General features: G+C 43.9%; 1 protein-coding gene across 1 annotated transcript in view; it reads left to right on the top strand.

Moving 5' to 3' along the window:
- Positions 1-542: 542 nt before the first annotated feature.
- The window catches only part of CDO1 (cysteine dioxygenase type 1), a 13,005-nt gene continuing 1,874 nt past the window's right edge, over positions 543-11,673 (top strand). Inside the window, exons 1-4 of the mRNA XM_019516987.1 lie at positions 543-745; positions 4,349-4,426; positions 6,793-6,950; positions 10,033-10,202. Coding sequence (XP_019372532.1) covers positions 576-745; positions 4,349-4,426; positions 6,793-6,950; positions 10,033-10,202 — 576 coding nt within the window. The 5' untranslated portion in view covers positions 543-575. The remainder of the gene's footprint in view (positions 746-4,348; positions 4,427-6,792; positions 6,951-10,032; positions 10,203-11,673) is intronic.

Here is an 11,673-nt window from a genome sequence, read left to right as displayed (position 1 = left end):
TTGCCAACTATGTGAGTTGGTCTAATAAAAGATCTCTGATTTACCCAAAGAGCCTTGTGTGCCCCAAGATGTGGCACCTCCGCCTCCCTTTGTTTGAGGAGAGAAAAAGGGACCCTTGTGTCACACCCGTGCAACGTCTGGAAGTGATGCTTTTATGAAGGGACAGTGAGGAAGATGATTAATATCGTACCAAAGAGAGGGTTAATATTAATAAAGTGTGTGCGTGTTAATATTAAATGAGAGAGAGAGTGTGTGAGCCCACTCCTAAACGGCTCCCCTGCCATTAAAGACCGGGTGGGACTGGGATGCGGCCCAGGGAGAGGGCAGCCGTGTGGGTGGGTGATGAGGGCCATCGCCTGGAGAGGGTGGGAGGGGGCTCCCGCTCTTGGGCCGGGCCGGGCCAGCCACTGGATCCGCTGCGGGCAACTCCCCCGCGTGTCAGTCCCCACCTCCTCGGGCACTTGGTACGTTCCCGCCGGAGCTCCCCATAAATAGGGGCGGCGGCCGCTGAGCGCAGCCTGGGAGCAGGAGCCGGCGCGCGGCGCGTGGGGAGCGGGCAGCGGCAGCGGGCGGCGATGGAGCAGACGCAGGTGTGGAAGGCGCGGAGCCTGGACGAGCTGGTCCAGATCCTGCACCGCCTCTTCGCCGGCGACGAGGTCAACGTGGAGGAGGTGCAGGCGCTGATGGAGTCCTACGAGAGCGACCCCGCCGACTGGGCCAGCTTCGCCCAGTTCGACCAGTTCAGGTGAGGGGGCCCGTCCGCGCCCGGGCGGAGCGGGACCGTCTCCCCCTGCTCCCCCCGCTCTCCATCGCCTGTGGGGCTGACCCGCCCGGTGCCGGTGCCCTACAGACAAAGCGCAGCAGGGGGCTGTTGCAGGGCGGCGGCGGCAGCTTTCCCTGTGCCTCCCCGGGGGGCGCTGCTGCTCCAGCGCTCCGCCCCCCACCCCCCTTTCCTCCCCACCGGGGGCTCCAGGCTGCCCCACCGCGGGCTGTGCAGAGGCAGGGAGAAGGAGGGGCTCCGGCAGCCAATCAGGGCGCTCCCCGAGCTACACCCCTGTCCGCTCGCCCAATCCGAGCCTAGCGCCCGGTCTGGGTGACAGCCGGGCTAGCCCTCCCGTCGCTTGTTTGCTGGCTGCGGCAGAGCCCGGGGCGGGCGTCACGTGCCTGCAGTGGTACCGGCTGCCTCCCTCCTCTCCCCCCGCCCCCCCCACGGGCTAAAAGTCCATCGATTATTTTTATCTGGACCCCTGTAGCCCCAATAAACTGGGCACATGACGCTTCTTACAGGAGGGAGGTGGAGGAACCCAGTGCCCTGGCTGGGGCTGGGGCTAGATCCCTGCCTCCTCCGCTCCTTTCCTGCCGTTCCCCAGTGCACGGGAAGGCACCTCCCCCCAGGCTGTCAAAGATACAGCCCCCGACCCCTGGCCCTGGGTCTCAAGATGAGCCCCACGCAGCGTGTGTCGGACCTGCCTCATGCCCACATGGAGCCATGTGCACCGGGCCAGTTTAGGAGTCCTGCCCCCCCTCCCTGACCCAGATCCAGTACCATAGTGATATGGCCGGTTCAGGATGCAAGCTGCTTTCAAGCACCCTGCTGCGGCCCATCTGGGACGCTGTGGGTCCCAGAGCAAGCTAGATTTGGCATGCAGGGTTTGGAGTGTGTATTGGTGGTCCAGGGTGGCCTGTGGGGCTGACCCCTGGACCAGTCCCACACCACTCATCCAGCCCCTGGGGCCAAATGAGTTTGGCACCTCTGACCTATGCTGTTGCACTGGATTCGCCATGGTTCTCAGCAGTGTCTGATCTCGCTGCATGGGAGGAGAGGTGTCAGCCACGTGTTGGAGACCAAGGACTGAGGCACAGAGATGTGGCCTGGCACTCAGCCCAGAATCAGCGCAGCTCCATTGCAAGGTGCAGGAGTTCTACCTCCAGGCAGCGCTTCCTCTGCTGACTGCACTCTGCCTGCCCACAGGGGAGAGTGTGACTGAGGCAGATCTGCATTTTTGGGAGAGGTGGGCTGACAGTTCCCAGCATAGAGGCACCCTATGCAATTTAACACAGGCTAGTTCTGTCAGAATCAGGAACTGTATCTAGAAAGGCACCTAACATGCAATTTAAAAACAGCTATTTTATTTTATTTTATTTTAGAATGTCTGACTATCTTACCTTTTATTGAACCAACTATGTAGTTATCACCCTAAGAAATCTTTACATCTTGCAAAATTCCCCCCATCATGGCAACATTACTCTTACACTACCATGTAGATATTCTGAATGTCAGTCACATGCTTTAAGCTCAAAGCCACCCTACCCAGTAATACACTGACTCTCAGATTGTTTCAGCCCTTTAATACAAGTTCTTGTATTCACACAGATACAGGCACTTTCATTTAGTTGGTGACCATCATGGTATGTGTACATAAATATACCCGTGTCTACCATAGATTAGGGAAAACAGAAGGGTTTTATTGGACCCTTGATTTTCTGTTTACTTGGTAACTGGATGTAGTGTCTTGTTGCCTGGCTGTGATAAGTAGCATCCTGCCCTTTCTTTTTTTTAATTCCTTTAATTCTTTCCTCTTAGTCTCTGTAGATATTGTTGGAGTAGTGTTTTTTGTTATACTCTTACTTAAGGGTAGGAAGTATAATATTAGTTAAGAATTTAAGTTGCTCTTTATTTATCTTTTTTTCTTTCTTGTGTCTGATACCTTGTAATCTGTTTTTACAGCTGTCTATTTTGTTTCAGCACTTTTACATTTTGTTCCTTTCTATTTTTCCCTTTATGAAGAAAACATTATCTTGGATCAGTTCTATTTTTTTTCACTTTGACTTTTTTTTCATTCAAAAATCTTCATTTCTACACTTCAATCTTGTGTTCTGTTATAACACTCGTAACATGAGAAATCTGTATGATGACCTCCCTCTTGACCAGTCACTCATGCAGCACAGAAATAACAGATTATGAAACATTTGGTCCAATACCAACATCATACAAGGGAAAGTTGTATCTATACAACAGAAGGTAAAAGTGCAATGAGAGAAAGTAAAGGAACTAACTTTAGTGCAATGAAGGTAAAAGAAAATGTGATCAAATTAAAATAATTTGTTACACCATCTTCCCTTGGAAAAATAAACCTAGCCATCTCATGGGGAAGGTATGTAAAACAAAGAGCTAGTTAACATAAATAAAAAACCTCCTCCTCCTGCATGCCAGTAAAAATCTTCCACAGTCTATCAGTGACTGAGAAAATGGTGTGTCACTTTGTTATAGTCTCTCATACTACTTAGTTACAGTTCCACAAGGACATAAGCATTTGCTTTGCATTGATGCTATGTAGTGTCAGTGAGATTAGCTGTGTGACCAAAGATACTTGTGTGCACTTGCAGGATTGGGCCTTCAGTTACAAAGAGGGTGAAGAGCTTTATTATTTGTACTGCCATAGCTTCCAGCAGCCCAGGATCCCATTGTACTGTACAAACACAGAACAAAAAGACAGTCCTTGCCTTAGAAAGGAAGATAATACATGCAGGACAATAGTCAACCATTTGATATGTATAGATCAACACCAGAGCACAAGGAAACAGTCAACTGTGTAACTGTGGGTACAAGAGGTCCTGAGACTGGCAAATACCCTAGAATAACCTATTAGTTAATGTTTTTAAACACTAAACTTCTTTATGCCTTTTTATTTTATCTTATTATGGGAAACATTTTTAGCATATTCTATCATACAGGACTTTGTTTTGGGAGCAAATGTTTGACAGACATAACTATGTAGGTATTTTATCAGTACAAAAATGTTACAAGTACAAACAGAACTTTCCACAAAATAGTAACCTATACCGTTTATGGCAATCCCTACATTTAATTATTTTTTGTCCTCATGCAAAGGAGCTCCATTCAACAGAAAGGAAAGCCAGGAATCTCTGAAAATGAGCTGTAGAGGAATGTCACTCTTTATTTTCATTTCTTCATGGCAGTAATCTGTTTCTAATTATAAGCTTGCTGCTGGAGTGACTTCATTCAGCAACTATTCTGATATTATCCTTTCTTCAATCTCAGATCCACAGCTTCCAAATCCCACTGATGGATGTAAACCAAAAGCTGGGTGGGTGCTAAAATATGTGAATTTTGTCTCATTTTTTCCAATCAGAAAAAATACATGGGCAGAAACAATTAACATTTAGTTTCGCTTTCTCTAAATACAGCTTTTCTTCCAAGGGAAACAGACCCTATATACTGTGATGTACCATACTTGTAGTCTTTACATTTTGTATTCAAATGCATAATGTATGGTTTTATATGTTATGTGTATTTTAAAAATATACAATTTTTTTCCTACTCCAGGTACACAAGAAATCTTGTGGATAAAGGAAATGGAAAGTTCAACTTGATGGTCTTATGCTGGGCTGAAGGGCATGGCAGGTTTGTATCCAAAGATCTTGATTTAAAGAGAGGAAAAAAAAGAAAGGCACACAAGTTTTCAGTTGGTCCGTTGTAAGATTGTGCCATTGTTGTATCATAAAAAACAGGTAGAGGGCAAAATCCTGATCATTACAAACATTAATAGTGATAATGGATTGCTGTGTCAAAAAGATAATGAGAATATTATGATTTTAGGGTATTTTTGAAGTTTCTATCTTTTAGATTATTATTTTTTAAATGTACAGGAACCTGCAGTAAACCCCTCTTGTCTTTAAGGGGAATTCTGCCTGAATATGCCCTGGAGGATCAGGTCTGTACTGCAGAATAAATCTCATGTAGTTTTTCATTGCTCCATGTAATTTAATCTGTTAGGCTAGATTAAGAAAATAGACTAGGGATAAGGAGGCTTAGAGTTTGGAGAGGAGTGGAATCCTTTTCCAGCTGTGCTGTTTGCTGCTTTCACAGCCATTTTGTGATATCTGCCTTTGCAGCTGCTGTGACCAGTCTGGGGAAATTGCCTAGTGGATCTGCAATCATAGCCCTTACCTTAGTCGCTGAAGCCCGTTCAGAGCCCTGAGACACAGGACCTTCCTCCATCTATTCCACACATTATTTCTCCTTTTGTAGAGCAAACCTTGATGGAGATACAACCTGTTAGATTGTACAAGCCTGTGGCAGTAGGATCAGTCCCTCTCTACTCCTTTCCCAGCGCTGCTGGCTTAAAAAGAGCCTGTGGAGGGAGGGGGGGTTGAGGGGGAAGGAGGTTTTTGTGGGGGCAAGGATTTGGCTGCTGGTCATTTGTTCTGCACATAAGGAGAAAATTATCCATTTGTTTTAAATGTGCAAATGAACTAATATTGCTAGATACCAATTGGGAAGGTGTCATGCAGACTTCCCCAAATGGATGTAAAAGTACTGTCTAGACCTGCAGCCCACCAGCTATGGTTACAGGGGTTTTCTTAGGTAGAGACTGTAATTTAAATCAAACTATGTTTGTGGCTTAGAGAAGCATTTGCTGGAGACTGGAATGATACCACAGTTTGGTTTCACTGTCTAAATAAGTAGGATCAAATTGTTACCAGGATTTAGTAGAGGAGATTGCTGAGGGAGTGACTACGTGGCATTCATGAGTTTTTCCTATGCCAAAAAACAAGCCCTGCCCTGGGCTTCCTGCAAATCAAAAGCTGTACGATGTCTGTTCTTATTGGACAGCACTTGTTGTGTATAAGCACTGAATGCCTCTGCATTAAACATTGTATATCAGGGTTCAAAACACATCCATTTGTTGGGATGAGTAGGAAGCTTTCTCTTGGGAGGCCTGGGTCCTAAAGCCATTTGGTTTTACAGCAAGGAAGCTTTGATTTCTTTAATTAAATCACCTTTGTTACCCTTTTGGCTACAAATATAGTATTCCAGAAGTATTTCTGAGTAAAGAGGTAAACAGTCCCAGCACCCTTGCTGATGCCCAGGTTCTCCTAAGTGAGTGAAATTAAGAGCTTGGTCTGGTCAGTTTTACTGATGCTGTTAGAACCACTGGGAAATAGTGAAACTTCCTTTCATCTGTGTACCTCATGCCTGTGACACCAGCTAAGAGGTCATGGAGATGGAGAAGAGCTAGAAAGCCCCTTCTCCTAGGGAGAGGTATGGATCTGCACATTTATTAGATTCCTGCTAGCCTGCAACTAGCTATGTCTGCTAGAACCCTCAGCACCCTCTTGTTTCCCCATAGGCAGGCTTTCTTCCCTAGACTTTACCTCTTCTTAAGTATGCTTTCACTGATAGTTATCTGCTAAGTACTTCTAGGCCTGCTGTGAATTGCTAGATTATTGAAATAATACATTAGCCTTAGCTGACTCACAGCAAATAGTTCTTTAAGATTTGTGGGGCTTTTGATAATGTGAGAAGTGTGCAAAACCAAGATCTCTTGTCCATAATGTTATAATCCAGCATTTCCCAACCTTTTTCACCCCACAGCATACTTACCTAAATAAAAAAGCACTGCAGCACACCGGACCGGGGGGCGGGGAGGGGGTGTATGGTGCACAGCCAGCTAGACACCAACTGGGAGGAGTGCTGCGCAGCCAGCTGGACGTCATTTTGGGCTGGAGCCCTTCCCCCTGCCTGGCTGGAGCCACTTTCCCTGTCTGTCTGCATCCACAGCAGCAGCAGGTGTGAGGCATGACTCTAGCCAGGCAGGAGGCATGGCTTCAGCTCAAAATGCCGCAGCATACCTGGACATGCCTGATGGCACACCAGTTGGGAAATTCTGTTATAATCTGCAGTTTAACAGGGTATTTGCTGTATTTCTAGCATGTGAAATTAAACATGTACATCACACTGAGTGCTGTTATTCTTTGTATATATAGCAGTATCCATGATCACACTGATTCGCACTGCTTTATGAAGATCCTTCAGGGGAATCTAAAGGAAACTTTATTTGAATGGCCTGGGAAAAAGGGGACTGGCGAGATGACTAAGAAATCGGAACGAGTTCTGAGGGAAAATCAGTGTGCCTACATCAACGGTAAGATAGTTGAGTGCTTTACATACTACAGTTCTCTTGCTACAAATCAGTGATTCTAACTCAACAAAAGAGTTAATTCCTTTTGAAACCTGCCTAACTAGGTTGCTATATCACATTTAACTCTCTCACATATCAGCGTCCGTACATCCTGCTTGGGAAACAGTTATTTAAAGTCCCCTCATACCTGTGTTAATACTTAATCTAAAAGACCCTTCATTCATTTCAATTCATTTAAGGAGACTGGAGGAAAGGCCTGATCCTTTAAGCTCTTGAACAATTCTTTAATACTTACAAGTTTTTAGGAATCAGCCACAAATAAGTGTTAGGAAATGCATGTAAGCACACAACTTAAAATAAAAGTACAGGTAAATCCAATCAGTAAAAGCAAGAGAACACTAAGTTCATATAGAAATACTTAGTTGCATTTATGAATAGTCTTTGGCTTTGTTCTACAGTAGGAAGCTTAATCACTTACTAAGTCTACCAGCCAAGAGCAACTTGGGCAGAATTTAAGTGCTGAAGTCCAAGCGATCCATGCAAACCCTGCCAAAACCACTTAGACACCTGGAAGTCACTGTGTACTTACATGTTTCCCAGTGAAGTTCCTGCAACCCCTAAAGTTCTGTAACTGCACATGCTAAGAGACACCATCCTCTGGGCTGAGCTGTGTATCTTAGCACCCAGCTTACACCTGAGACTGGAAATCACAGAGAAGGCATCCCTCCAACTAAGTACCTTGAGCGACCAAAAGTGTTTAGAACATGCCACATAGACAGGACTGAGTTTGGCACCGAACATAGCAGCTGTCACTTCCATTTGAAAAGAGGGGGTGCCAGGCTTACTGTATAATGACCCAGGTTCAGTGCCCTCCTCAGCCTAGGGGGTTTCCAACCATCATTTCCCACCTCCCTGGAGAGTGTCTAAACCACCACAATAGGGCCTTGGCTAGAATGGGGTGTTCTTCTCTCCTGTTGATGCAATGCAAAGGATTCAAAGTTCACAAAGCCAAAGGGAAACTAATTACGGGGAAGCATGACTCTGTAGCCCAATGAGGAAAGCCTGTGTCAAAGAGTGTTGGGTTCTGGCCTCTGTTTTGTGCATCTTGTTTAATTATTCTTCATTGGAAAATAGTGAGTAATCTCTAGGGCATAGACGATAACCCAAGACTTCTTCCTTTCAGGCAAATTACCAGTCATGGTCAACAGTCATGTTCCTCTTGTTCATTATCCGGCCCCAGGAATCTTGAATTCTTGGCTGAACAGTGTCACAGATCTGACAGGAAGCGGTAGAGAGTTTCCCCACCCTCACCTGGTCCTTAGTCTGGTGGTTTTATGAAATGGGAGAGGTGGATGTGTGGGCCATATCTACGAAAAGGAACTTCAGCATCTAACTCAGGTTTGCAAATTTCCCCTCAGGAGCTGGACACACAGCAATTATGCATAAGTGTTGCCAAGACTCAGTCTTGATATACCTGAGTCCTTTTGTGGATTTGACCCTTAGATGCCTAACTCCCTTGAAATCAGGTGGGGGTTATTTTCATAAATGCCTTTGAGGACCTGGGCCACAAAAGAGAATGATGGGAATAGCAATCTGGTCAATTGTTTAGGTTCCTTTTTCCCGCCAACAGGAAGTTTTTGTCAGAAACAATCACGCTTTTTTATGGGTGTATGATCTTGAATGCCAACTGCTTATCTTTCTTTTTTTAAACAACTAAATTGCTTCAGACATGACTTACAGTTCTCTGACATGTGCCTTCATTTTTTCTGATTTTTTTTGTTTGTTTTTGTTTGTTTTGGCGGGGGAGTTGCTTTAAAAGTTGCAAGTTAAAGAAAGCATAATATTATGAATTCATAATGTATTATCTTACTCTTTAACAAGGCCATCACATCTTTGTTTCTATTTGAATATTTGCATACTGTAATTTAAGCAGTACTGGCACAGAGAAGTGACTTGGCTGTTTCTTCACTTTGCTATTATGGTGTTATAAACCCACATGAGTAAGTCTGTTTGACACTCTTATGATATGAATGTGAATTTAGGGATTTTTTTTCTTATGTGAATATAATAAATTGCATTGATGCTACAGTCAGTATTTGAAAGGTACCAAAGCTGGGAAAGCTCCCGTGTTTTCCCTAGTAACTGAGACTTGACTGCATGACACAATTAAAGCCTGACTGTCACACATGTACTTGCTATGCATTTGCTGTGGGAACCATTAACTTAAAATCATGGACTATTTACAACCTTTACTTTCATATTGAATCAAAATGAGGGGAATTTTGTAGGTTTAATTTTCATACATTGTGTACCTTGTAACACCTTCAGTTTTCTTAGCCCCAGAATGTGGTCCCATTATCTCGTTAATAGCCACTCAACAGACAGTGCCTTGTTTTATTATCTGTCCAATTATATTTGCTATTTGAACTAAGTTTGGATGCATGCCACACACTGGTAATTTGTCACTTTAATCAAAAGGCCAGACAAATGAAGAGACTGTTCTATTCTATATTGGAAACAGCATTTTGAAGACAGATGACTGCAGAAGAAAACAACTGTCTCCTTGCCCATGAGTCTACACTCAAAATACAAGTAGCCCGGTCTCAGTGTGACTGATGTCCTTGTTATCAGGGTGAAAACTAGTGCTACAAAATCCTCTCCCCTTCTGAAATGTCTTGTTTTTGATTCTTTGGAAAAACAAACCTTTCAGCTTCTTCAAAGCACCAGTGTCTCCTAGGAAAGAAAATAACCTTGAACTTATTTGGGGACAGCAGCCAATAACTTACCGACAGTGTGTTCTTCCTTAACCGATCATAGATTGCTGTTGGCCTGTGTTCTGTAGTAGGTAACAAATGAGTCATGTGAAAAGTCAAACGAAGCAAAGCCGTCTGAAATCCCAAGAGTTAGTAATCTGTTGTAGAGAATAAAAAACAAATTCCCTCCACTGTTACAAATTTGGCCCTTAAGCGTGGGTGTATTTTATTCATCACTTTCAGTACTAATGGCACTTCTCCAAATAGTGATAAGATTTTTATTAGATCCTCATACTAATGTAACCCTTTCTTTCATGTCTTTGCTTGTCTAGACTCCATTGGCCTGCACCGTGTGGAAAACACAAGCCACACAGAATCTGCTGTTAGTCTGCATTTGTACAGCCCACCCTTTGACTGCTGCAACACCTTTGATCAGAGAACTGGGCATAAGCACAAAGTCAAAATGACATTCTATAGCCAGTTTGGAGAAAGGACTCCCTATGTAAGTAAAGCAAAACTCACACCCTGCCTTAACTTTGTGTTCAGCTCCTTCTCTGTTTCATTAGAGCTGAGACTGGATTTTGGCTGCACCAGGCTCTTTTCACCCATCTTTTCTTTTTCCGTCCCTTCAAATGGGTCCAATCTTACAAAGTGCTGTAAAGCCTTTTGATAACAAAAAGGGTCAAGGCTGCTCTGCATTTTATTGGGATACACACTGCTTTCATGCAGAGGGAACAATTAATCAGAATCTTGATGTTCGTAAAGCATCTTCAGGCAGTAAACAGATGAAGAAAACTATCTGTCTTATGGAAAATGTCACATAATTAGATTACTTCTTAGCCAACTTTTAAAAGTAATTTCTCTGCCTCAGCACTTTGGCTGAGCAGTTTTGCATTTCAAGTGAAAGTTGTTTTCCTCCATATAATTTATTGGCACCAAAATCCAGTAAAGTTCTCTGACTTCTTGAAAAAGGATCTTTGAAAACAGAAGTGCTTTCTCCTCAGAGAAGCAGTAAGCCAGCTGCCCGTTGTTCACGTTAAGGCATAACTTGGACAGTGGGACTGGAATGTAACAAACCAGGGTGGCAAACAAACCCTGAGGCATTGTACCAGCTTATCAGCACAGTGTTAAGTCAAAGTTTAACTCTGCTTGGAAAAGTTTGTGTCAGGACTGCAAATGGAGTTAATAGAGTTCCCTTTGGAGTGCTCTAGTATGTCTGGCTTAGAAAAGTTGGCCATTGTTTGGCATTGTATAAGAATGAAGATATTCACCAGAGGGAGAAGGAATGGGGCAGATCTTGAGACCTCATCTGGGTCAGCCATGGGCTCAGTTTAGGAGTGCAGAAATGCCTCACTTCCCATCAGAACCTGTGGGAATTGATTGCTTAATGCCTTGCAGAATCCAGCCCTCAGTGAGGCTAAGGCCTTAAATAATAGGCAGACTCATCTAGACAGCAGACACAATGTAAATTGTTTTTCTACACTTTTCTCACATAAAAGCAGTAGCAACTTTGTTAAATTGTGGGGGCCTCCCAAACTTGCCTCAAATCTGAATTTGTGCCTTACAGAAAAAGTAAAGTCTAGTGAAGAAAATAATCATGACCTCCATGGTGGTATGAAAATGAGAATTCAAGACTTCTGATGCTTGAGTTTTCTTTTGTTTTAAATAGCTTTACCTGGTGTGAATAGGTGCCTGTGTGTGTAAGTAAGATAACAAGTGAATTGCTTGGAAAATAGTTACACTAATCTAAAATATTTACCACCTCTTGCTGTATGAACAACTGGTGGCACTTTTACTTAGGTGGGAAGTTCAGCCTGATTTAGGAATGGGAAAGATCTTTATCGGTGGGGGCTCTACACTAAACTTCTGTAACTGTGGCTAGGTAACAGATGAAGGCTGGATGTGGCTTTGACCATTCAACTATCTGAAATGTCCAAATGGTAAAAAAAAAAAAAAAAAAAAAATGGGGTTTT

The sequence above is a fragment of the Gavialis gangeticus genome, unplaced genomic scaffold (genome assembly GCF_001723915.1).
Source record: "Gavialis gangeticus isolate Ggan-Ray unplaced genomic scaffold, GavGan_comp1, whole genome shotgun sequence".
In the NCBI taxonomy this organism is placed as follows: Eukaryota; Metazoa; Chordata; order Crocodylia; family Gavialidae; genus Gavialis; species Gavialis gangeticus.
Note: the sequence above shows the minus strand (reverse complement) of the source record. Positions and strands in the feature narration are given on the sequence as shown.